The following is a 27839-nucleotide window of genomic DNA, read 5'->3' on the forward strand; positions in this document are numbered from 1 at the left end:
GCTAGTGCAGAAGGTGCGCACTGTAAGAGACTCGATTGAGAAGGTGCGCTCTGTAAGAGACTCGACTGAGAAGGTGCGCACTGTAAGAGACTAGACTGAGAAGGTGCGCACTGTAAGAGACTAGACTGAGAAGGTGCGCACTGTAAGAGACTAGACTGAGAAGGTGCGCACTGTAAGAGACTCGACTGAGAAGGTGCGCACTGTAAGAGACTAGACTAGAGAAGGTGCGCACTGTAAGTGACTCGACTGAGAAGGTGCGCACTGTAAGAGACTCGACTGAGAAGGTGCGCACTGTAAGAGACTCGATTGAGAAGGTGCGCACTGTAAGAGACTAGACTGAGAAGGTGCGCACTGTAAGAGACTCAACTGAGAAGGTGCGCACTGTAAGAGACTAGACTTAGAAGGATGTTAACATGAAGAAGAATAGAACATGTTCCGCCCAAGTCTAGAGCTGATATGAAGAGGCTGTGTTCAAGGCAGATGTTGTTTGATGTAGTTGTGATGTCCCGTGAATAAACATCGTTGTCTCGTCGAGTTGCCTCCCTTAAGTTATTACAATATCAACGAAACCTTATTTCCGAAAAAGACTATTATCAACGAAACCTTATTTCCGAAAAAGACTATTAAACATGTTAACTTTTGGATTCCAAACATAGTGTAAACATATATGGAAAGAGAAAACCTGAAAATGTGTAATACTTTTGTGTCTTTAAGTTTCATGTATTTTTCATTCAATTCTTAAACTATTTACGTGGGAGTTTTGTGGGAGTTGACGTCTCTCTCAAACCCCAAGAACTCAAGAGACGCAAACGTTTGTTGTTGTTGTTTTTTGGTCTAGGGGTTGCCAGTGATTTAAAGTTTAGGAAACACTGATGAACACTTTTAGGAGTAAGGCTACACTTGATAGCACTTTTTGATATCCGTCCGGAGCAGGCTATAGTCGTATAGGCCGGAGCCAGATATCTACATGTCTAGTAAATAGCTTGTGTTGCTGAAAAATGTGCCAAACTGCTAAATAACATTACAATCCAAACAAACTATATTTCTATATTTGTTTTCTTTTATTTACGTTATTGTTTTAAACTTTGTTACTGATTGATGAATGAAAGCTTAATTGGATTTATTAACAGATAGGTCTATCACAAACTAATCTAATAACATGTGTGTGTGTGAGTGTGTGTGTATATACGAGGCCACCAAGTGTAAAGCGGATGTGTGGGATGGTCAATGTAAAATAGTTCACTTTATGTTGGACGAGTGCAATCTGGCTTGTATTGTGGGGGGATGTATTGTGGGGGGATGTATTGTGGGGGGATGTATTGGGGATGGATGGATGCGTTCATGTATTTCAAACCAAAAAACTGGTCATCAGGCTTGTAATTTAAAGGTGACGGTCCACTCCTGGTGCTGGAATCAAGGGGTTAATACTGATAGTGGCTGTTAGTGTTGATTGTTGGAATCAGAAGCGTTTGTAGGTCAATATGCAAAGGTTTGCGGCAAACGATATTTTATTATCACCTATTAATAGCTTCAGCCTTAGATGGTGCCGAAGCATAGATTAAATTGTAGTCTGTAGGCCTATTATTGAGATCTATGTTTAGATCTACAGTTGTATAGATTGAACAGCACTAGGACAACCAACTCTAGAAGACAAAACTCATCAACACTCACTACCAAAAAAAATATTGTGTGTCCGACTGATTTTAACAACCTGGTCAGATAGAGGTAGAGGGCCTACACATGTAGTCCTAGTATAGTAGGTATAGATATTAATGATGACCATCATGCGTTTTTTTTCCTAGGGCATACGCAATAATGTTGAGTGGTCAGGCAAGAAATTAAAACATTAACATTGTCAGTCAAGCATGTAGCTCTATCATACCCGTACACTTTAACGCTTTTGGCGTCGGGGCTTCGCCCTATATTACCCGCGGTCCGCGGGTCTCAATATGTGTGTCACTGATAAAGTGCATACGAATAGTTTGTGGGAAGCGTGGTCGAAAGGCTAAGTACGCTTGAACTTGGCTTGGCTTGGCTACCTATGAAGGGGGCTCGAGGCTCGACACCCGACTCGAGTTTAGCACCTAAAGGCAGCACGGAAACAAATGTGATTGGACCATAGCGCTCTGAGCATTCTATACGCATTAATGTAGCTCTCTAAAAGCTGTAATAATATTTAGAAACAATTAAATAAAATAATAATGTTATAAGTAAAGCGAATGCGTGAATGTAAAAATAGTGTGAATAGTGCTATTAAAATAGCTAATCGACCTAAATCCATTTTTCATAAAAAAAAGATTAGCTTGCATGTATATTGAGATCTAGATCTAGAGTCTAATATAGATTTTACCTAGATTAAACTTAGATTCATTTGTTTAAATTATGTAAAATACATCTACTTTCACTAAACATTCTTGATCTATCAGTTTAAGATTGAATTTAAGGTTCAATAAGCTTATTAATTATTTGATGTTAGTATATTTAATATCACCCATAGAGAGCCTCATTTGCCTGTCCAATCACAGTGTGTTTTCACTGATGTAAAGGTGTACGCGATACATGAATGGAACTATTAAAATGTATTTCAACACGGCTTTGCAGCTATAGCAAACGAATGTAGAAAAACAAATTTGGATGTTAATTTTATTAAAATATGACATGGATGGACAATATTTATTATTTTCATGTGTTAAAGTATAAAACTATCTTTGCGAATAGAAGTTCTATCATCTAAGAGTTGAATTAGACATAGGAATAGAGTTGATTAGAGATGTGTAACATTTCAGTGTTGTCTAATAAAAGAATGTACGTTAGGACTTTTAAATTAGCAGATATAAGAAACGAATTTATGTAAAAATGCTTTTGAAGGACAAATTTGAAGCTTAATTTTTTAAAATAATGAAATCACTAGACTATATTTTGTAATTTTTATGTGTTAAAGTAAAAAACTATCTGTGCAAAGTTTGTTTAAGGGGCTACTATACATACCTCACGGTTCCAGTTAGTACCCTAGTAACATTTATGCCAAGTTTTATCAAGATTGGTCAAACGGTTTTGATTTCTATTCGAAACATACATACATACACCTTACATTGTACTTTATAATATATATATATATATATATATATATATATATATATATATATATATATATATATATATATATATATATATATATATATATATATAAAAGACGCGTTTATGCTTAAGGTTAGGGTTTACTGGTTATTAGGGTTAGGGTTTGGAAAAAAATCGCCCCCCTTCCCACTCCAAAGTTCTGGATCCGCTAGTGGTTATAGAGGTCAAGTGTTTCTTAACATTTCAGCATATTTTTTTCTTTTATTGCTAAATCTAAATGTGATAATTCAGATCAATTTTTTTTATGTGATTTTAATAAACTTGACTGTAAGGTTTTCCGTTATATAATAAGTTAATAGAATTAAAAAATGAAAGTAGCTTTCTTTCTTAACGTTTTAATACAAGGCAAAAATGCACACACACACACACACTTACACACATGCACATCTTTTTTTTTATTGTGCAAGAACGTTTGTAAGAAACATCTTCCTTATTACTGATTTTATCGTGGTATCTGTAACAAAAGGTCACGCTAGTTGGCCTAGGAGTGTCATATGTGATGCGTCCTGGCCTGATACATAGCGTAAGTAGCCTAAAACTGGTGCACTATTCAAGTTCACATGTTAGGACAAGTAATTCAACAGTATTATTGACAGTGTCAGTATGCTGTCTTAGCACGTTGCGTTTATCCATTCTGGCTTATAATGGCAATGTCTATCAATAAATTTAGTGTCAAGGTCTAAAACAATAAATAAATGAGTAGGGGGGGGTGTTGACCTCTCCCTCTAAAGATAGTAATGGTCAGTGTCTTTTACGCTAATATACTAACATCTAAGCCTTGTACTTTTATCTACAACATAATTAGTTACTTGCTATCTGGGCTACAGAATCTCGCGGTCTGTGTTCTGTGTAGCAAAAGGTCACTCATGTAGGTCTGTGTTCTGTGTAGCAAAAGGTCACTCATGTAGGTCTGTGTTCTGTGTAGCAAAAGGTCACTCATGTAGGTCTGTGTTCTGTGTAGCAAAATGTCACTCATGTAGGTCTGTGTTCTGTGTAGCAAAAGGTCACTCATGTAGGTGAGTGTTCTTCTTTAGTCCAGTCTCCAAGTAAGCAAAATGGGCACTCGTGTAGAGGTGTGGCTTATAGTCCAGCCCCGTTATTGAGATTTTCAAGTAGATGAGTGTAATTATTTCCCGGTTACCAGTGTAGAGGTGTGGCTTGAAGTCCAGCCCCCTAATTAAGATATACAACCAATTAAACAAATTCAGTTCTCTCGTCATGTGTGACCTCTAGAGAGTGTCAATATGCTGACATTAAGCTTATGTCCATTGTGGCCACCTGTCTGTCAATGACCTAAATGTGATGGACCTATCAACTAAAATGGAGTGGGAGTTGTTCAGATATACCCGCACAGCTTTTCAATTTTGTATTCCAGTAGGAGGAGTTATCTCGCGTTATAATGCAGGACCTTCCATTCGCGGATACAAAAAAAAAAAACCAGCATATAGTCTGAGAAATATTTATATGTCAGTAAAAAGATATGTAGAAATTCAATTTGACCCTCCTGTTTGTCTTTCATTGATAAAAACATACCAAGTTGAAACTCTTTTCCTTAAAAAAATAAAAAACACTAAAAGTCTACAATAAAGAGTATCCTCCACCTTTCACTCACCTCTCTATGTTCTTGTTGAGCCAAGACTCCATCCATTTCAACTCTTGCTGACAGTCGTGCATAGAGAGAGACAAACTCTGGCAGGTACGCGTGCATGTGAACTGTGTTAGTACATAGAGGATGATTTTAGTTTTAGTTCATTACATTCACAAATATTATTTCTGTATTCAACATCTTCAAATGTTCACTAAGATTTTATTACTTTATTAAACTTGTTAACAATAGTAACTTGAGAACAATATTTTAATCAATATTTTTAAAGCTAGTTTTGCTTACTGGATTCAAAAATCTGTACAGGTAAGAAACAAAATTCTGGCTTTTTGGTGAAAGTGTCCTGATGTCCTGGAACTAGACAAATGTCTTCCAGAGATGGTAAAATAAGAATCATAGCAACAGATGGTGATAACTCCAGAACTTCCAGATCATAGATTCTGTGATTTGCAGTGGTTGACTCTGGTAAGTCTGTTACAAATATTGCACATTTTAAATACTCTGATGCAAATTATCTAACAATCTCACAAATTTCGTTAAATTTGTTGTATAATTAAAACGAATATAAACTTGACATTTCAATACCATTATATATTTTAAATAGCATTTTACCTAGATAAGTAAACAGCTTTTTAGTTGCATCCATTAAAAGATTTTGGAAGTTTCTTTGTGTGTTGGTCATATAGTCAACATCTAGACCAGTATCAGCCTTGAGTAGCCACTCCCATTCTTCTCTAGAATGTAAAAGAATTTTAACATTAGCTACATTATCATGCGTGGTTAAATAGCCACATACCCGCAGGGGGGGGGGGGGGTCGGAATTTAGTGACTGATTTTTTGCTTTGATTTTATTTATTTTAAGTGAGATTTTAACACTAAACCATCACTTTCCCCAAAGCAGCCAAGAGGGGTTTTGTGTTTAAAACCCTCTTTCAGCGGGGCTTAGAGCTAAAAACCACCTCTTCGATATAAAAAAGCAAATTACATACTCACAAATCTATGAGCGTAGCCAATGGTGTTTTGAGTTAAAATTCTCTTCAGCGGGATTTGAAGTTAAAAAATACTTCTTCAATATAAAAAAAGCAAATTACACACTCAGAAATCTATGAGCGTAGCCTAAAAGGTTTAGAGTTTAAACCCCTTTCAGGTAGGTTTGAAGCTAAGCATTACCTCTTCAATATAAAAAAAAGCAAATTACACACTCAAAATTCTATGAGCGTAGCCAAGCCAATGGGGATTTTGAGTTTAAACCCCCCTCCTCCAGAGAGCTTTTTTAAAAGTTAAAACCCCTCCTGATGGTTTTGAGTTTAAACTCCCTCATACAGAGAGTTTTGAGTTTGAAAACCTCTCGCTTCGATTTTATTCTAAAGCAAACTACAGTCACCAAATTCTATGACCGTAGATAGTGGGGTTTTGAAAACCCTCAACAGATGATTTTGACGATAAAACTTCCCTTTTTGATATACAATCTAAAGCAAACTACAGTCACCTAATTTCAAGAGCGTAGCCATAGAGGTTACAAATTTCTACCAGTGGCTGGGCTCCATTAATAAAGTGCAGTGAATAGTCATCTGCCGAAATTGAAAAAGACTAAATGTGACTCAACAAAGATGGATAAGACGGATTTTAGGAGTCAGTTATAGAGATCGGGTCTCAATCAAGGAAATCCTTTGCCGAACTGGGAGTCGACCCCTTAATAAGGTTGTGACAGAGCGTCGCATGTGGTTTGCGGGACATGTTCTCCGACAAAATGAATTACGCATAATAAGAGTTGCGATGACATGGAGGCCATTACGAGGAAAGCGCAAGCAGGGACATCCTAGTACAACTTGGCGCTACACTTTCATTGAGGTCCTCAGAGCAGATGGGAAGAAAGAGGCTTCAGACATTGCCAGTGACAGATTTTGTGGAAACAGCTTGCCGCTCAATGCGCCGAACGACGTGGGAGGATCTAAGTCAGTAAGAATAGTACATAAGGTTTTTAAAATAAAACTTTTTAATAGTAGAATAATGCACTGTAGATACGTCAGAATATGCATTTTGTTGGCTTTTAATACCGGAAATAGTGCTTGGCGGCGGGGCTCTGTCACATGCTGGGGGAGCTCACAGCGCTCCCCAGACCCCCTTGCTGGCAATGGCGGAGAGTCTACAATTTTCCCACTAACTCCAGGAAGAACCTATTCTAAGGTACAATAAACGTCTTTCGAAAGAATGTAGTGTCAAAATGTAATTAAGATTAATTATGTACACACCCACACACGCAGACACATATTTGTTTTTGCCCTGGGGGGGGGGAAATCAAACCCCCGAAAAAAAATCCTGGCTATGCCAATGCCACATACTATCTATATATTATAAGATTAGCTACACTATCAAGCGTGGTTAAATAGCCACATACTATCTATATATTATAACATTAGCTACACTATCATGCGTGGTTAAATAGCCACATACTATCTATATATTATAACATTAGCTACACTATCATGCGTGGTTAAATAGCCACAGAATATCTATATATTATAACATTAGCTACACTATCATGCGTGGTTAAATAGCCACAGACTATCTATATATTATAACATTAGCTACACTATCATGCGTGGTTAAATAGCCACAGACTATCTATATATTATAACATTAGCTACACTATCATGCGTGGTTAAATAGCCACAGACTATCTATATATTTAACATTAGCTACACTATCATGCGTGGTTAAATAGCCACAGACTATCAATATATTCTCCATAACTATTCTACTGTACCTTCGGTTTTCACTAACCTGGAAACATTAGGAAGATCTCGTATTTTGATATGCGGCACACAATTGGGACTCTTATTAGGCACCATTACTTTGAGCACATCGACTGATGCTTGAAGTTTGACGTAACCTAAATAGAGACCTCTAGGCAATGGCTCGAGACTTACTTGATTATACAATATCATTTCCTAATTTAGAATTTTAAAAAAAATAATTAGCAAAAAAAAACAACAACAAAACATTTCCAAGAAATACAACTTTTAGAACAACTACTTGAAATATGTATCACCAGAAACCCTTGGAGGAATTTGAATTTCAGTTAGGAAAGTATCATGGATCTCATAAAGAATAGATTTATAACGTGAACATACTGAATCTTGAACTAATCATTAGTTTTTTTCACTTTAATACAATAATTGACATGAAATAGAAAATGAAAATTTACTGCTGAGGATAGACGTAAACGACGAAAGAGAATTTAAATTGACCAAAGTGTTAGGTATGCGCTGGATGAGACAAAATATGTAAGTCGCAGTTGGGGTTGCGTAGCCACGTGGAATACTGCACTCCTCATTAATCTTCGGACTCAAAGACAAAACCCTTGTACAATTCACAAACTTTTCATCAGGGGCGTTGCGAGCTGTTGGACTTCTCGTTAGTGGTGGCACATTGTAGGAATACGAAGGGCTCCTTTTTGTATTTGGCCTTCGGCGACCACGACAGGGAAAGCGTAAACATCTTAAGAAGCTGTGACTCCGCCAAAAGGATTAGATCCTTAAGTCTTTAGTCTTTAGTCCTTTGATCCTTTAGTTGTTGGAGACCTTCGAACAGAAGGCTTGGTGAAGACTAAGACTAAGACTAAGACTAAGACTGCTTAATTGGTCCTTATTCATGTCATCTGGACACAAAATCCTTCTCCTTGATTTAGACTTAATGGCGTTTGGCTCAAAATTTAAGCAGAAATGATGGGAAAACAGTGTACTACTTATAAGTACTTATAATTAACAAATACCAAGGCATATTCAATTTTGTTAATGTGTATAAATAAGTGCATACAGAGTGCACTCTAAGACTTTAAAACAAATAAATAATCTAATCATGACAGAGGAATGGGCAAACTGTCGGACAGACAGACATACCAAACTAATATCTTCGGATAACGCTACAAATGCATTATCTTTTTTTTTTCTACAGACTTCATATGTTACGCTTTTTTGTTTGTTGGACGAGCCATTATTTTATTCTATTGATCGTATTATATATTTGAATTAATCAACTGAATCCTACTATAAAGAAATATCAAAAGAAAAAAAAATACTTACTGGAACACAGCTGAGTAATAACGTGTGAGCATCTGTAGAGTCAGCTGAAGAAAGACTTTGCCTTCGTGCTAGTTTTCCAAAAGTGACCCATTTACTACTGCTGAAAGTAATGAGCTTAGGATCCCTCACGTTGTTGATCACCGTAAAAATAATACTGTTATTTTGATCTCTCAATGGGCGGTGGAAAATCTGACCCAAATCTGTTATTCCTAAACAATTCTGCGACGATAACAATAAATATTGTTAAGACAGGTGTACAATCTTACTGACTTCTTATCTAAAGTAATGAAGATCGTGGTGTCTACCTGTAATGAAATAATAGCTTGTAAGAGTTTGCATCTAAATGTTGAACCTGCACTACTGGTCCTTTCCATGTCCTGTTTAAGTACTTTCACTTCTTCCCAAATACAGGAAATCTGTGAAATAAATATCAATCAGGCTTTTCAAAAAAGTAAAATCAATCATATCTATATATATAATTCTTGGTTCTGACCACTCATAATATATAATCACTAATTCTTCCACTTGCCATGGATGATAAAATATATGAGAATGTAACCTGTTCTTTCTTAACTTAAGCCTAGGACAACTAAGCCATTTTAAAGATCAAAACAGCAGAAGTTAAAGTTACCAAAATGTTTTTATTCGCAATTCCTAGACACTATGTATTTGAAATGCCACAATCAACTTAAAGGAATTAAGAAGACATTTACTATTTTCATAGTTATATATATTAACTGTAATAATGACTTAAAAATGTGCAATAGTAACAACTAACACTGACTTTAAAAAAGCTTCTATTGACCGGCAAAGAAAACCACGAACTAATCGACAATTCGAGAATTTGAAATCATGGGATGTCCACGCGCTGAAAAATGAATGTAAGTCGATTAGCTGTTTTGATAGCTCCATTTATACTATTTTTACATTCACGCATTCCGCATTCGCTTAACTTTTAAAATTATTATTTTGTTTAATTGTTTACAAAGCACTCTCAGTGACTATATCGAAAGTGATACGCTAATTAAGACCCGCGGGCTGCGGGTAACATATGGCTAGTATATATATAAAGTAGAGTTTCCCTTTCAAACCTTGTGCTCTATAGGGCAGAGGATGTGGCCTAAGGTTAACGAAGGTGGCCAGCAACCGCCGCTACTTTTCCCCAACTCATGTCAGGTACCCATTAGAGCTGGGTGGACTCACCAGGATTCGAACCCGGGACCCCCGGTTCAGAAGCCAAGCGCTTTACCGCTCAGCCACTTAGCCTCATATATATATCATAGGTGTCAGGGGCAGGTATGGTGAGAATTTAATTTTTTATTTCTGTGTTGCTATTTAGGTGTGAAAGAGTTATATCCCTTTGTTTATATTCCCAGATATGAGTGTGAACTATATACACGTGATATTTTCGGAGAGAGAGTGTAGTTAGTCACTTGTTTCCTGGTAGTAGAAGAAGACACGGAGTTTTGCTCTATAGTTATTAAGCTTGTTTTTCCTGGATATTTGGTGTTTGGAGTTTATTTAGTATATATTCGTATGCTAACTAGCGTCTCTAATCGATCTGCATTGATCAAAATAACAGTGTTTCTAATTATCCCTCCTTTGAGCCCTTGTTTAGCTTGTAAGTCATACAGTGTTTCGTAACTTGTGTTAGGTAACTTCATGGTTCCAGGTAAGAGAACCAGTTGAGTAACTTCATTGAGCCAAGTAAAAGAACCTGACAATAGCCTACCTTAAGTAACCAGTAGAGATCATTGTTTATGGATGGTGCTGAGAATGATTCATCAACTTCAATCATTGGCAATTGTTCTTCAGATGTAACTAGAATTTTGTCTTCGTTGTAAAACAAGCACACCAAATACACTCCCCTGAAACGATTCAAAACCTTGTTCAAAGAAAGTAAGAATAAATTGTGGCCTTGTGGTTAGAAAGAGAATTATTATTTTCAAATATTTTGAAAGACTTTTACCTTTTGATTGATTTTTGGAATTTGGGTGTTGAAATAAATAAATTTTTGATACTGATTCTTTTCTTTTGTCTGGGAGATTCAGTTCCTTTGTTCAATAGCTCTAGTGAAAAATATATGGCATTCCATATTAGATTAAAAAATAAGTTTTCATTTTATATAAAAAAAAAAACCCACATTAATACTTGTTGAAACAATTTAGTATTTCGAGTTTGGACTTAGTAAAAATTTAGATACATATTTTATGTAATGAATATTTTTTCTAAATTTAAATATTGTATAGTTACAGTGTTATTACAGAGTTACACGATAATGTTAGAATGAAATTTAGTTTTTTAAAACAAAACAAAAATAACAATAACCTTTCATTTCACTTGAATCTCGTGACCTCAACCGTTTCATTTGTTGATATAAGGTGTATAATGAAGCTAGTTTCCCTTCCAATCTGGACGGAATACCATCAACCTCTCGCCAGTCTGGAAATAAAGAACTTTTTTAAAGCAAGCTTTAGTATAAGAACTTTGATTTTGTTTTGAGATGCAAGTAAAAATAGTTTTATTAATACATAGTCCATCATTTTTCTCTTTTAGTTTAGATACTAATCCAGTTAAAAACTGCTCTTGCTGTTGGATAGGGGTTTAGGGAGAATAATCGTTGTCTACAAAACGGAGAGATTCTGATTGGAGAGATTCTGATTGGAGAGATTCTGATTGGAGAGATTCTGATTGGAGATATTCTGATTGGAGAGATTCTGATTGGAGAGATTCTGATTGGAGAGATTCTGATTGGAGAGATTCTGATTGACGAAGTTCGGCAACCTGGTAAATAATTTATCTGGTAGAGGGAAAATGATACGATAAGTTTCAGGAGTCTAAGCCAATAACAGATTAGTTCTTAAATTTTCAGGAGTCTAAGCCAATAACAGATTAGTTCTTAAAGTTTCAGGAGTCTAAGCCAATATCAGATTAGTTCTTAAAGTTTCAGGAGTCTAAGCCAATAATAGATTAGTTCTTAAAGTTTCAGGAGTCTAAGCGAATGATAGGTCAGTTCTTTAAGTTTAAGGAGTTGAAGAAGTAAATAGATCATGGACTATTCATTATGATATTCCTTCAAAAGTTCCTTATGAAACATTCTACTTTATAAAATACGAATACATATTTTTGGCAGCTTTATTGCTTTAAGCTTTTTAAAAACAAAGTCAATGCTCTAGAGGACAACATACTTGATGGAGTTGCACTTGGTGGATCACTAATTGAGCTTAAACCAAATCCTTTAACATTCCAAGCGAAAACCCTGACAAAATAGTGACATCCTTTTACCAGGTTTTTTATTTCATATTTCAAATGCAATAAATGTTCAATGAAGGCTTCTCCTGACGTTGTTACAAAGCTGCTGCTTAAACTCCACTCCACTGAAATAGAACAAAATATTTTCAAATAATACAAGTAGTTATATTACAAAATGCCAGTCAATTTCAATGAGCTATTGTATAACTAGGTAAGGTTTTTTAGAAAAGAAAACAAATTACTTTTTCAATTAGTGTTAATTTTTTTATAATGTAGTTTCAAGAAATCACCTTTGTATTTAGTGACAACAGCACCATTATGACTTTGTGGCTCATCAAATGTTACTAAGAGAGAAGAACTACTAGATACTTGTAATCTGACATTAGTAGGTGGCTCTGGGGGTTCTGAAAATACAAGTGTGACTTAAGTACTTATGAAAATAAAGAAACAATTAAACACTATGACAATGTAAGACCCTAAATAGCACATGAAAGATAACTTACTGGCATGATCATAGCCAGCTTTCATTCTCTTCAATAGTCTATGCCTGAACTCCCAGTGACTTAGTAACTTCTCATTCTCCTTTGGACAAGAAAGTAGATCGATGTTGACACTTATTTCAAACAATTAACAAAACACATTTTGTCCAATGTTATTTGAATGTTTGCACCAGGCTAGGTTTACATTACATATCAATGAAGTATTTGTGTTGTTTGTTTGCACCAGACTGGGCTTATCCTAGATTTAAATGAAGTATTTGTGTTGTTTATTTGCACCAGACTGGGCTTATTTTAGATTTAAATGAAGTATTTGTGTTGTTTATTTGCACCAGACTGGGCTTATCCTAGAATTAAATGAAATATTTGGTTTATTTGTTTGCACCAGACTGGGTTTATCCTAGATTTAAATGAAGTATTTGTGTTGTTTATTTGCACCAGACAGGGTTTATCCTAGATTTAAATGAAGTATTTGTGTTGTTTATTTGCACCAGACTGGGTTTATCCTAGATTTAAATGAAGTATTTGTGTTGTTTATTTGCACCAGACTGGGCTTATCCTAGAATTAAATGAAATATTTGGTTTATTTGTTTGCACCAGACTGGGCTTATCCTAGATTTAAATGAAGTATTTGTGTTGTTTATTTGCACCAGACTGGGTTTATCCTAGATTTAAATGAAGTATTTGTGTTGTTTGTTTGCACAAGACTGGGCTTATTCTAGATTTAAATGAAGTATTTGTGTTGTTTATTTGCACCAGACTGGGTTTACCCTAGATTTAAATGAAGTATTTGTGTTGTTTGTTTGAACCAGACTGGGCTTATCCTAGATTTAAATGAAGTATTTGTGTTGTTTATTTGCACCAGACTGGGCTTATCCTAGATTTAAATGAAGTATTTGTGTTGTTTGTTTGCACCAGACTGGGTTTATCCTAGATTTAAATGAAGTATTTGTGTTGTTTATTTGCACCAGACTGGGTTTATCCTAGATTTAAATGAAGTATTTGTGTTGTTTGTTTTGCACCAGACTGGGCTTATCCTAGATTTAAATGAAGTATTTGTGTTGTTTGTTTTGCACCAGACTGGGCTTATCCTAGATTTAAATGAAGTATTTGTGTTGTTTATTTGCACCAGACTGGGCTTATCCTAGATTTAAATGAAGTATTTGTGTTGTTTTTTTGCACCAGACTGGGCTTATCCTAGAATTAAATGAAATATTTGGTTTATTTTTTTGCACCAGACTGGGCTTATCCTAGATTAAAATGAAGTATTTGTGTTGTTTATTTGCACCAGACTGGGCTTATCCTAGAATTAAATGAAATATTTGGTTTATTTGTTTGCACCAGACTGGGTTTATCCTAGATTTAAATGAAGTATTTGTGTTGTTTATTTGCACCAGACTGGGCTTATCCTAGAATTAAATGAAATATTTGGTTTATTTTTTTGCACCAGACTGGGCTTATCCTAGATTAAAATGAAGTATTTGTGTTGTTTATTTGCACCAGACTGGGCTAATCCTAGAATTAAATGAAATATTTGGTTTATTTGTTTGCACCAGACTGGGTTTATCCTAGATTTAAATGAAGTATTTGTGTTGTTTATTTGCACCAGACTGGGTTTATCCTAGATTTAAATGAAGTATTTGTGTTGTTTGTTTGCACCAGACTGGGCTTATCCTAGATTTAAATGAAGTATTTGTGTTGTTTGTTTGCACCAGACTGGGTTTATCCTAGATTTAAATGAAGTATTAGTGTTGTTTATTTGCACCAGACTGGGCTTATCCTAGATTTAAATGAAGTATTTGTGTTGTTTGTTTGCACCAGACTGGGTTTATCCTAGATTTAAATGAAGTATTTGTGTTGTTTGTTTGCACCAGACTGGGCTTATCCAAATTTAAATGAAGTATTTGTGTTGTTTATTTGCACCAGACTGGGCTTATCCTAGATTTAAATGAAGTATTTGTGTTGTTTGTTTGCACCAGACTGGGTTTATCCTAGATTTAAATGAAGTATTTGTGTTGTTTGTTTGCACTAGACTGGGTTTAACACTAGAATTAAATGAAATATTTGGTTTATTTGTTTGCACACATGTCTAGATTGTCATTTAATCAAAAACTTTTAAACTTTTTTTTTCGGTGATGGTAACTTCCATCCCTGGAAAAAGTAAGCTATTAAAAAGAGTCAATGAGGTTTAGGAAGGATTTCTTAAAGAATACACATTTCATTTGGTGATTCAACTTACTTTCAGTTGACCAGGGGAGATATTGGCGTTGCCAGATGTGCCATTGAGAACTGTAGCCGTTAAATCAACAACTTTTTTTTCTGCTTCGGTCACCAAGGCTTCAAGTTTTTGTATGCGACAATCTTGTCTTTGGACTATAATATATGCACAACATAAAACTAACATGTTTTCTTAAAAGATGCAAACACACTAGACTACTGACTATAATACATGTCACCAAGTCTCCAATGTTTTGTTCAATAGCAACATAACGTTAACATTTTATTTATATTCTTCTTTGAAGCAATATCTGTTGTTTAATTGAAAGGATAACATGACACTCACACAAACACAACTATGACACTCATACAAGTTCTAAAGAGATTACTTACAAATAGGACTCTCCTTGGCCCCTTTTGAAAGTAGTAGCTTGGCTATTGGAATATTGTTGGTCATAACTGCTATGTCGAGGACACTCAGATTTTCACTATTTAGGCTAAATAAGACAGTCAAAATTGTTCACGCGAAAATGATAAATATATTTTAACATATGAATATTTACAGTCCAAATTTTCCTCCACTATCAAAAAACTTTATAAAGAGAGTGCCGTACAATCTTTCTAATGTTTGATTTGAACATTTGCTCTAAATTATTCAGAAATAATAGTTCAACTAAGAAAGATACATTATTAATGTTTCTAGATGGTCTTAATAAAACTGGCGGTAGAATAACTAAAATTCAATAGTAAATAACTTTCGAATCTAAATTTGACTTCTAGCAATAAATGATTATTAGTTGATGATAGATTTTGTTTCTGGTTTTAAAAAAGTGCTATAAAAACTATTGAATAAAAGACAGAAAGATGAATGTAGTGCAATCTAATAAAACGAATACGTTGTGTATGAACTAGTTCAGTCGTGCTGATCTATATTTCATTAAGATTGGAAGAAATCTAATTAGTGTTGAGTGTTTTCCCATTAGAATAAAACAGGAAGAAACAAATGAACTGTCCTAAATATAGAGACAACTTGTGACTGCTTTCGTAGTCCAGAGACCCATATGACCTAGACATTAAATAAATTAATTAAAACTTTTGGCCCTACAAGCTTACCTGTTAATATCGACAGTACTACTGTCTACAATAAATTTCACCAAGTCTAAATCTTGCTGTTCAACAGCATCAAACAATCCTAAATGGGCAAAAGAATCATTGAAACCAAAATGTCAATAACGTCATAAATCTGTGTGTAATCTACCACTCACTCATTCACTTCTTTTGTCATGAGATCTCATTAACTGCCGTAACATGAAATTTAGCACTTTTATCTCTTGGGTGCTTGCTAAGACGCAGTTTAGACAGATTCGCAAATTGAACACCGCAATTCGCGAAAATCGATAAATTTCTATCAAACCTTTGTATTTTATTTTCGGTATTTCCCCCAAAAGGCCCAGTCTATATAGAAAGCATAAATAGAAATAGCACAAAAATTACGTATTTTTAAAGTGAATTTTTTTTTCCTTTAGTCAACCTTTTTGTGTGTGTGTGTGCTTTGCCTTACGTCATTTCAGCTTTCTTTTAGACGCGCTCCGAATAAATAAAAAAAAAAATAACTCAAATAGCATAAAAAAAGATAGATCTAGAGCTCAGACCTATATATATTATACCTTGACTGAACGCGCCGATCTCTTAAATGTCATAAAATCTGAGACAAGGTGTTGTTTTGTAAAGTAGTTATAAGAAGTAATTTTTGTTTTCAAACGTAACCTTCGTAACATGTTATACCAATAATCATTCAAATGTTTCGTCCGAGTAACTGAACATTTTAAATAAGAGCAGACTTGTCCCAAAATTATTATTTTGCAAATTTTAGATCCAGAATCTAGATCTATAAATATCTAGGAAATCAATCTATTTAATTTTTAATATAGGCCTATAGTCTATGATTTAAATGTACAATCTAAAATCATAAAAGGATTAAAATCAAGAGACTTGAATTATTAGATCTAGGCTTGTTGAAACGTTATCTCAATGGAAAGTGAAAGGGATTGGATTTATTTCATAGCTGTGCCTGAATATATAGTTCTGTTATTAAGAGCCCATTCTATTTAAAATCCCAAAATGGGATTGCATTATTCTGAACTTTTAAAACTAAAGATCATTACTTTTCTAGGTCAGAAAAGAATGATTCTATAAGATTCAGGGCGAATTTCCTTACAGCTGGAAAAATAGCTACGTACATAACTATCTGATACCAATTTGTCTTTGGCATTAGTCGGGAAAAGTAAAGGAAATTGGTCATAATGCTGGTCATATGACACCCTTTTTAACGTGGGCCACAGAAACAAATGACCTTTACATCATCTGCCCCATAGATCCTAAGGTCTGAAAGGGAAACTTTACTTTACTTATTTTCCAGTTTAGGTCAGGGGCGTAACTAGGGATTTGGGGGCCCGGGGGGATTGACCTCTTTGGGGGCCCCTTGCATTTTGACATTCGACATATGACATGAGATAATGTACGCAAAAATATATAAGCCCCAAATCAAATTGGTTCAGTATATCAGTAAACTTAACAAAAAGTAATCAAGACTCTTTTAATAAATAATAGCCTACCTTTGTTTATTAGTTAAATAATGCACAAGTGACAAATCTCAATTGATATCGCTTCACGTCATGCATTCTGTGCAGCAAAGACATCTATAACATCAACTACATCGATACTTTCTAGTATTTGTGACTTCACTGACATTAAAACCATGATAAGCCTTTCTTGCGTCATTGTGCTCTGAGATACTTTTTGATGAGCTTGAGCTTTGAGAATGATCTCTCACATGACGTAATGGAAGTGGCCTGAGTTAGCGGTATTCGTAGGAGGTTGCAAAGTCTGAGCACACGTAATTCCCATATGAAGCCTGTTTTTTCAATATGTCTATTGGTGATTGTATTACTGTTTGTTGATGAAAAGTGCTCGTGCATCAATGACATCATTGAAAAAGCGATTTATTTCATCATACAAACAGGAAAAGTAGCACAGTTTGTCACAAGCGTGTCTTCTAACAGGTGTCTTGGTTCAAGAAGAAACCCAAAGGTATCCATTTTCTTTCCAGCCTTTGGAATCTGCCCTTCATCTCCATATGAAATCTGTCCAGCACTTCTGTCGCAACACGTTTGAATTGCAGTTCTATTGACAGTCCTACATTAGAACTCAAATTCCCATTAAGTCTTTTTTTTTCTTATGGTTGTTTTGATTACAGGGAATCCATAGTATTCACTACCTTCTTTTGCTTTTTTGATGGATTGGGTTTTTGTCAGTTTCTCATCATTTTGCAGAAAGCACGAAAGGTTACTAATTTCTTTAGCAGCTTCCCGTATATGCAGTCCAGACTTTTGTAGTTTCTTCCGAACTATATTAATTGGGTGCAGGAGCTTTGACTAGAATTCCAGATAGGCAAAAAATTCTTAATTTTCCACTGCATAAAGAAGATTCTGTGCTAATATTATATGGTATTACGTCATTGTTGGTTGTTTATGTTTTGTGCGAAAGCAAAAGAATTCAGAGTATACAAAAGTGGGAAAGATCCATATCTCGTTATGCTCGAGTATATAAATACTCCGATAAGTGGACTGCCGTATTCACCATCACAACTGCTGACGAGTGGAAGACTCAGGGAATCATTCTAACAAAAGAGTTCGTCTTGGTCAAACATGGCAGAAAGCAGTTGTCATAAAAAAATATTGAACACCCAGATCTTACATCATAAATACAAACGATGGAAAAACATACAGAAGAAATCAACGCTTTTTGAATAAGAGTTTCGATGAAGACATCTCTGGGTACTATGATACCGATGAAGACAATGAACTGCAAACTGTTGGAACAAACGAAACAGACAGTTATAGAACAACGTCTAGAGAACTGTGCCAGTCAAGACAACCAGAAGTCGACGAATTGTTAAAGTTCCTAGTAGACAGTGCCGGTCGCAGTGGGCGCCGCGCTTTCATAGGCCCCGCAAAATATACGATAAAGACTGAACTTTTTTTGAATTTATTCAAATCTCCCAAAGAATAGACGAAATTGACATTTTGGGATGCCAATAAGTAAAAAGTGGCATTGCGAGCTTTCATTTGATAAAAATTTATTGCAAAGACGAAAGTAGGCCTATTTTCTAATTCAAAAAAAATAATTTTGACATTATGCTTATCCCTACTCAGACTAGGCCCCGCGCGATCAGTTTCGCATAGGGCCCCGAAAATGCTAGGGCCGGCCCTGCTAGTAGATATCACTCTTAAGAACTTTAAAAGGAAGGGTGTGATAATAACATAGACATAAATAAATATAGACTGGAAGTAGGAAGTTATTTTTATTTGGGGGGGAGTCAATATGTTTTATGTACTATATCTATGTGAAAAAAAAATGGCGGCGATTGAGCTATAAATTCTAGGACTAACATTTCAGCCAATATATACCTTTGATCTTTAGTTTTGAAAAGTACAAAACTGCCCAATTCCCAATATTTTGTCTTTGTTTTATAATCATAGACATAGGCAAATATATATAGGTTTGTGATGTGGATCTACACACTTATCTTTTCCCAAATATTTCCGATAATAATTTGTTCTTTATCGTCCAGTCTATATATATATGTCTATGGATAATAACCTCAAAAGGAAGGATGTGCTAATATTATATGATATTACGTCATTGTTTGTTGTTTATGTTTTGTGCGAAAGTAAAAGGATTAGATGGAAATAAAAAGAGAGTTTCCATTGGATTGAGGAAAGATGAATAGAGGGGTAATAACTCGAGTGTGAAGTTTAATTCTGAAATTATAGACGCCAAACCCGAATAATGGACTATTCTAGCATTATTAAGAATAACTTTTGAATCTGTTATACTCGATTCTGTAAATTTTGCTTCAAGGTTAATTAGTGTAGCCATAAAATACTCGCCATTTAGATCTATTATTAGTAAAGGTAACAAAATTCCTGGAATTCGTTGTATATCATGCAGTTTTATTCGTGGCAACAAAGTTTAAAATGTAAAACTAACTTTAAAAAAAAAACTTCGATCTCTGTGGGAAAAATATTTTTAAAATGTCAACAAAGTCAACGTACTGATAGACCTAGATCTAGGTTTAGTCTTTGTGATAAATTTAATCCATAAATGTTGATAAAAAAAGACACCCGTTGACACTATTTGTCAATCAAATATATTAATTTATGTATTTACAAATAAATTTCGGACACCCATTTGGGGGCCCCCCCTAGGTGGGGGCCCGGGGGGATTTTAAAATTCTCCCCCCCCATCCCCCCCCTTAGTTACGCCACTGGTTTAGGTATAATATTTATAGATAGATATATAGGTCTAGAGTCATTTTTTTTCCTGAATGATACTTTGTAGCACTGTCATTTCTCTACATTCAAAAACAAAATTACAACCAAAATGATATTTCATTATATTTAGAAGGTAAAAACAAATTCAATGTCGTCTAGAGAACGGAAATGGGACATTCCATTGGGGCATGGATTTTTTTCTCTTGGTCTGAAACTGATGGTCTTAAGATGTTTTCGGTGTCTGATACCATACATGGTTGCCTTATGATTAAAGGATGCAGAAAATATAGGTAAAATAACCTAAGGTGCTATATATAGAATTCAAAAGCTGAAAAGTGTGTGGTAAGGGTTGATCAATCGGAGGAAGCCAAAAAAGATATAAGTTGCCATTGTAAAAAAAAACATTGACCGAAAAACGAGAAAGCGAATGTGTGTGCGTGTATGTGTGTGTGTGGGGGGGGTACGGTAGAAATGCATCATGGCGTGTATTAAATATTGAATTGAGAAGCCAAAAAAAAAAAAAAAGAGAGAGCGCCCTTGAGTCACCGTAACTCTGTTGGTACGTGATTTTAGTTGTGGAAAGTAAAGCGATTGGTTGCTATGGTAGCCGCAGGACACCCTCTTTATTCGTCGGCATAGAAACAGATGGTCTTTACAACAATCTGCCTAGAGATTTAAAAAAAAGGACTGAAAAGGGGCTATTATGCGTACTAGCAAACATGAAACATATTTAGTTCTTTAAAGGAAACTGTTTGAAAAACTGGGCCAAAAAAAAATGACCTCGGGCCTTATGTTAGTGAAGTAATGTAGTCAGAGAATGTTAGGCGCTACTGTTGTCACTTATAAATGGTAAAACAAAGAGTATGAAGTGTCTGGACTAATGAACACAATATTATTTATCTATACAATTAAAACAAGAATACAATTGAAGCATAGTTGTTTGTTAGAACATTTGTTTGCGAACAAGTCTCTGTAATACTGGAGGTGTCCACTTTATGTTGTGTTTAGATTGTGTTGGAAGTGTCTACGTAATGTAATAAGATAAGATAAGATAATTTGTATTGGTCCAATCAAATGGAAATTCAGTTAGATTACATGTGACCACCTCAGCGTAACTACTGTAACAATAACACTATAGATGTCAATACGAACACCATTCAGTGTTCAGATAGTGCTGTACGTGTTTACATTGCCTTACAAGCCTGCACGTAATGAAGTGTTTACATCATGTAGCAAGAGTATGTGTAGTGTTCCAAGTATCCGCTCATAGTGTGTACTCAATGTTCCATTCCAATGAATTTCTCGTTTAATGACGTAGTAGGTTCACGTCTATATCAAATGTAAACTATACAAATGAGTCATTTAGATTCCCATGAGTCATTTAGATTCCCATGAGTCATCTCTATTTCTGTCTTCTTCAAGTCTTTGTTTGTTTTTTTTCCATGTGAAGACGAATTTCAGGGAGTATGAGATCATTACTTTAAAAAAGACCTAATTTAAGTACTAGAATTGTTAATTAAGAAATAGAATGTCCAGATAGGTGTAATTACATATCACTATACAACAGTCAGACCAGGTGTATGAGGTGTCAAAGTATTTGTTGATGTTCTTCCATTGCTGAGCCTTGCTGTATCTATTCCTATTGTTTATTCGCTCAACTAGACTAAGCAGAGACTCAAATCTATTGTAATCAAAGTCAAATGTGTTTCAGTCGATGGTCGGAATGAGGACGAGGTACCGAAGTGGTTCTTGTCCTTGATAATGAGTATGTCAGAGATTTTGGCTTAAATAATTGATTTGCTCCAAGTTAAATGGAACATGATATCAAACACATCATTGACTCTATGACTTACCAAAGGTATCTAATAGTCCTCTTTTGTCGGATTTTCGTTTGCTTGCTTGTCCCTCTGGAATATCTAAGCTCAAACTTTTCTTCTTGTGTGAATCTGTTCAAAAGAATATTTTGTAAGTCATATGTGTGTGTGTGTGTGTTAAGCCAATTAAAAAATAAAAGAAACGTCAGAGAGAGGAATGAAGATTCAGTGACAAAAAAAATATATAATAATAATAACAAAAATAAATGTATACATCAATATTACATAATCTTTTTTATAAGCGCAAGGGCCCTCAATGATTTACTGACTCAACTATCACTATTTCTCTCACTACCTGCCGTGGACAAAAAAAAAAGAAAGAAAATATAAACCATTATTACTTTAAATTAGACTAGAACAACTAAGTATCTTACACGATCGAAGCCACAACCTTCTTTATTTGCAATTTAGACTCCACATCATAAAGTAAAAGACACAGGCCTATATATATATATATATTCCTAGACTGGACATGGAGATCACTAGACAAAAATATCGTGAACACAGACCTATATACATTGTATCTAGACAGGACATGGAGATCTTTTAACACAACAAAAAGAATGTGAAAAGTTTTAAACAAGCTGAAACAAGGCGTTGTTTTGTAAAGTAGTTATAAGAAGTAAAGTTTTTTTCAACCCTAACCTATAATTTAATCTTTAGATCTAGAAGTCCGAGTAATTGAACATCGAAAATAAGAGCACTCTCGTCTCATAATTGTTATTTTGCAATTTTTAGATACATAATCTAAATTTAGAAAGATCTAGGTAATCAATCTATTGAAATGTACAATCTAAAATCTTAAGATGATTAATATCAATCGATCAATGATTTTCCAAACATAATCTCAATGGAAACTAACAGGAAATGGCTTTATATCATATATTTGCATTAATTATAGTTCTGTGATCAATAGCCTCTTTAATTTAAAAAACACAAAATGATAGTGCATTATTTCTAAACTTTGAAAAAAAAATCATTACTATTCTAAGAAAAGAGCAATTTTCCAAGATTCAACGCGACTTCCCTTACAGCTTGAAAAAGAGTTACGTACATAATGATCAGAGAAGCTGTTTTCGTTTTCCGCTCTAGGTACAATATATATAGGTCTGTGGTGCAAGCGTAAACTATCTTCCGTTTTTAAGCAATATTTAAACTATTTTTGAACGTAAATTTCTCCTTGGAGCGAAACTTTTTTTGTATACATTGTATAAAATAATCCTTAATCTTCAAAATCAAAGAAATTGCCATTATAAAATAATCTTTTTATTTTGTCCTATGATGCTGACATTGGCTGAATACGTATTCTCTGTATACAAAGTTGTAAAAAAAAAAAATGAAATGTAGGTATAACGTTATTATTTTGTGTGTGTGTGGGGGGGAGTTAATAGAATTCTTGTGTGAGAGAGAGTTACGACGCCAGAGTGATAACAACAAAAGCGATCTGACCAAATGCAACACAGAGCTGATGAAATACTTAAATATTGAATTAGTTGAAGAAAAATCAGTGATTGTATGCAAAATGTGTTTTTTTTGGGAAGGGCGGGCGATGGAGAATGTTAGAAAGTGAAACTAGAATTCTCAGACCAGAAGTATATGTGTTAGGCCGAACTATTATACGCCAATGCAATAATAAAAAAGATTCATGTTGAAAAGTATCAGAAAGTCTTTGAAATATTTCAATATAGAGCTGAAAAGTCGATGAATACTCAGAGATTGTATCTAGGACTATTACCTAAAGATAAGGATGGAGGGAACTAATTGATACCGGCAATCAAATATACGGAGGGGTAGCGTTATAAAGTGGGTCATGACAATTAGATGTAACAGATAATAAAATTCAAGTTATTTTTAGGGCGCAGGGGCGAAATGAAAAGAGTGGGGAAGACTAAATTGATATCAAATTGACAGGTCAGGGAAAGCGTTTCAAAGTGGAACACGTACATATCCTGACAAAAAACAGTTTTGCTAAAATGAGAAACGTTTTATTGAAAGTTTTGCAGGATGTAAAGAAGCAAAAAAAGTCTCAGGACAAAAACTATCCTAGAGCCTATAAAACCTATTGAAAGGACTGAAAAGCAGAAGAATAGTCAGATCTGTAAATAAGACATTTGGTTAAGGCGGAGAGTTTCGGGGAGGGGGAAAAAAGTGACACTGGAATTGACGGGTCGGTCCAAGTTATAAGTGAGAAAAAAAGGGAAGGGGTCCATGGTAAAATAAACAGACTGGGACCTAATTAACAGGCGTAGCCGGGGGGTAATGCTAGTATTTTATAGATGTATTTAAGAACAAATTGAGCTTACTTGATTCACGTAAATCCTTCATGATTCTAATTCTTTGGTCAAAAGTTTTGTTATTCAAGTAATCTGGTGCACTAGGAGATGCAGATAATCCAGTCAAAACATCCATAGGACTGTCTCCAAAGCAAGATTTGATAGCCTTGACAGATCTAGCATCACCCCTAAATACATAATTTGTTTTTTACGACCAACTGTCTGATTTATAAAATATCTTTAACAAAATATTTTAAAGCTTTATTTACCAGTCCAAACTGAGAAAACGATTTCTTGTGGGCGAAACCGAGTCTTTCTTATCTTTCTGAGCCAGAAATTTAGAAAACTTGTGTAGATTTCCTGAGCTTGAAGAGTTCTCAAGCCTAAAAAAAATTGATTAACATATATTTTATATATGATTAAATTTTTATGTATTTGTTATTATTCTGCTAGGGAGTCTTCAACTAAAGTATGAAAAAAAGAAACTTAATATCCGAGTCCCTATCGTTCTATGACTCCGTCAACAAGGTTACTTTCTTCAAGCGTGTCCTTCTTTCACAAAGTGCTATTGCCCTCGAAGTTTGCATCTCCTAATACTATATACCTAGAGCTATTGCCCTCGATGTTTGCATCTCCTAATACTATATACCTAGAGCTATTGCCCTCGAAGTTTGCATCTCCTAATACTATATACCTAGAGCTATTGCCCTCGATGTTTGCATCTCCTAATACTATATACCTAGAGCTATTGCCCTCGATGTTTGCATCTCCTAATACTATATACCTAGAGCTATTGCCCTCGATGTTTGCATCTCCTAATACTATATACCTAGAGCTATTGCCCTCGATGTTTGCATCTCCTAATACTATATACCTAGAGCTATTGCCCTCGATGTTTGCATCTCCTAATACTATATACCTAGAGCTATTGCCCTCGATGTTTGCATCTCCTAATACTATATACCTAGAGCTATTGCCCTCGATGTTTGCATCTCCTAATACTATATACCTAGAGCTATTGCCCTCGAAGTTTGCATCTCCTAATACTATATACCTAGAGCTATTGCCCTCGATGTTTGCATCTCCTAATACTATATACCTAGAGCTATTGCCCTCGATGTTTGCATCTCCTAATACTATATACCTAGAGCTATTGCCCTCGATGTTTGCATCTCCTAATACTATATACCTAGAGCTATTGCCCTCGATGTTTGCATCTCCTAATACTATATACCTAGAGCTATTGCCCTCGATGTTTGCATCTCCTAATACTATATACCTAGAGCTATTGCCCTCGATGTTTGCATCTCCTAATACTATATACCTAGAGCTATTGCCCTCGATGTTTGCATCTCCTAATACTATATACCTAGAGCTATTGCCCTCGATGTTTGCATCTCCTAATACTATATACCTAGAGCTATTGCCCTCGATGTTTGCATCTCCTAATACTATATACCTAGAGCTATTGCCCTCGATGTTTGCATCTCCTAATACTATATACCTAGAGCTAACATTAGAATCTAGATCTAGAAAAACAGATATAATACTAATAACAATCGCCCTGCTCTGAACTCTGTGACCTTTTAGATACATTTTGGAATAACCCAGAATGCCACAATAACCATAAAAAAAATTTAAAGAAGACTTTCTTTGTAAATCTAGGCAAAGAAAAAATTAAATCCTCAGCACAAAACTGGCAGTAACCTCATCACTGCAATAACTAGCTGGGCCGTTCCAGTGCTCCTTTACACGTTTGGTGTCATCAAATGCACTGACACCGATCTACATGATATGAGAGACTCACGAACAAATTACTAACCAAAATTTAATGTTTACACCCCAAGTCCTCCACCATAAGGTTATACCTGCCCAGGAAGAATGCAGGTCGTGGATTGCAAAACATCTTCAAATTGTGTAAGATGCAAGTTTTAAAAATACGATCAAAACTGCACGCAAATACGACTCCGAAGCAACCCTTCTGAACCTAAACAATTCTAGTTTCGTTTGGACGACGCAGGGGATGAGATTCGCCAATGGGAAGAAAAAACATTCCACGGAAAATTCCCGGCTTGATTAGATGGGGACAACATTGACAATGCTGCTTCCTTAACATGGCTCAAAGCAGGTCTACCCTGAAACAGAATGGAAGAATTGTTCAGCCTTATCAGAATCTGCCTACTTAGCCAAGTTGCAAGATGAATACATCAACACTTGGCTTTGACACCTACTTTGATCATTAAGGATACTTCTCATTACAAATACTCGCCACAAGAGGTTCTTGAGTCTACTGATTACTTATTGTACTGGGATATGCCTATATCGATTGAAAAAAACGCTAGATTTTAATCGCCCAGATCTGCTGTTTATTGATTTAAAAAAACGCTACCATTAACTTCATTATTGACATCGACGTACCACTGTCTCATAATATAAGAAAGACTGAAATGGAAAAACAAAGAGAATATGGGAACCTAGGCTTGGAGATTAAGCCATTATGGAAGTTATCTAAAATAACAACATGGTTGTTATATCAACCAAGGGGATAATGACAACTGACCTCACAGATACCTTCAAGGCCCTTAACATTCCTAAGAAGCTATCAGAGGGTGGTACTGCTGCAGACCTGTGACATCACCAGAAAATTCCTCAGTGGACACTGATAAGGGGTCTACAATGAATTTTGTTTCTCTTTACCGAAAGTCGTTTCTAACGTAATAATAATAATAACAATAATCTTTATTATTTATAAGGATTTTTTGTCTTAAAATGTGTGCATTACACCAAACAAAATATTATAACTAAAGAAAACCAAATTATACAATCACACCAGACTCAAAATTTACATGTGAAATGTTTATCCCATAGTTGAATAATTTAATAATTTGATTGCCAACGGAACAAAAGAGATTTTGTGTCTGTTTATCTTTGCTATTGGTGACTTGCATCTCTTTTGTGATGGTAAAATAACAATATCCTAATCTTTTCAGCTTTCTTATGAATGTTTTCCTCAAACAGCTGTCCAAATGGGGTTTGTTTTTTGCTAATGATCTTACCATCAGCATTTAGGGTTTTATGAAGTTTATTTTATTTTTTTTTTTGTGTTCAGATTTACATACCAGGCAGTGATTGCAGATATGAGATTGATAAAACATCGCCAAGGCTTTTTCGCTAACCTTAAACAAGGACATTTTCTAAGTAATCGTAATCTTTGCTGCCCTTTTTTTGCTGATATAATCAGTATTTGCAGTCAAATTTAGTTTATTGTCTAAGATAGTACCAAGTATTTAAAAGTTTGCAATGTCCTCACCATATACAGAAACAATATTATTTTCCTTCTTTTCCCTACGAAAATTGATTATCATTTCTTTGTTTCTATTACCTTTAATATTAAAAAAATCTTTGCAGTATTTTTCAATGTGTTCTATTTCTCTGAAATACTCATTTACGTCAGAGAGCAGGGCAAGGAGAGCCGCATCATCAGTTAATTTTGTAAAGGAACAAATAGAACTATCTGATAGAAAATCATTGGTGTACAAAATGAGCCACACTAGCGTTAACACA

General features: G+C 34.9%; 1 protein-coding gene across 10 annotated transcripts in view; it reads right to left on the reverse strand.

Annotated features, from left to right (window-relative positions):
- The window catches only part of LOC106052483 (ankyrin repeat and fibronectin type-III domain-containing protein 1-like), a 76292-nt gene that overhangs the window by 2043 nt on the left and 46410 nt on the right, over positions 1-27839 (reverse strand). For 7 of the 10 annotated variants that reach the window (XM_056019703.1, XM_056019700.1, XM_056019701.1 and 4 more), the window contains 18 exons: positions 24545-24658; positions 24306-24463; positions 21982-22074; positions 15906-15984; positions 15186-15289; positions 14815-14948; positions 12582-12660; positions 12369-12482; positions 12015-12203; positions 11155-11268; positions 10796-10895; positions 10559-10694; positions 9132-9242; positions 8827-9045; positions 7526-7692; positions 5354-5475; positions 5027-5212; positions 4751-4851 (listed from right to left, as the gene is read on the reverse strand). In XM_056019703.1, coding sequence (XP_055875678.1) covers positions 4751-4851; positions 5027-5212; positions 5354-5475; positions 7526-7692; positions 8827-9045; positions 9132-9242; positions 10559-10694; positions 10796-10895; positions 11155-11268; positions 12015-12203; positions 12369-12482; positions 12582-12660; positions 14815-14948; positions 15186-15289; positions 15906-15984; positions 21982-22074; positions 24306-24463; positions 24545-24658 — 2320 coding nt within the window. The remainder of the gene's footprint in view (positions 1-4750; positions 4852-5026; positions 5213-5353; positions 5476-7525; positions 7693-8826; positions 9046-9131; positions 9243-10558; positions 10695-10795; positions 10896-11154; positions 11269-12014; positions 12204-12368; positions 12483-12581; positions 12661-14814; positions 14949-15185; positions 15290-15905; positions 15985-21981; positions 22075-24305; positions 24464-24544; positions 24659-27839) is intronic. The other 3 variants (XM_056019706.1, XM_056019708.1, XM_056019707.1) reach the window with 1 other exon arrangement.

The sequence above is a fragment of the Biomphalaria glabrata genome, chromosome 2, assembly GCF_947242115.1.
Source record: "Biomphalaria glabrata chromosome 2, xgBioGlab47.1, whole genome shotgun sequence".
In the NCBI taxonomy this organism is placed as follows: domain Eukaryota; kingdom Metazoa; phylum Mollusca; class Gastropoda; family Planorbidae; genus Biomphalaria; species Biomphalaria glabrata.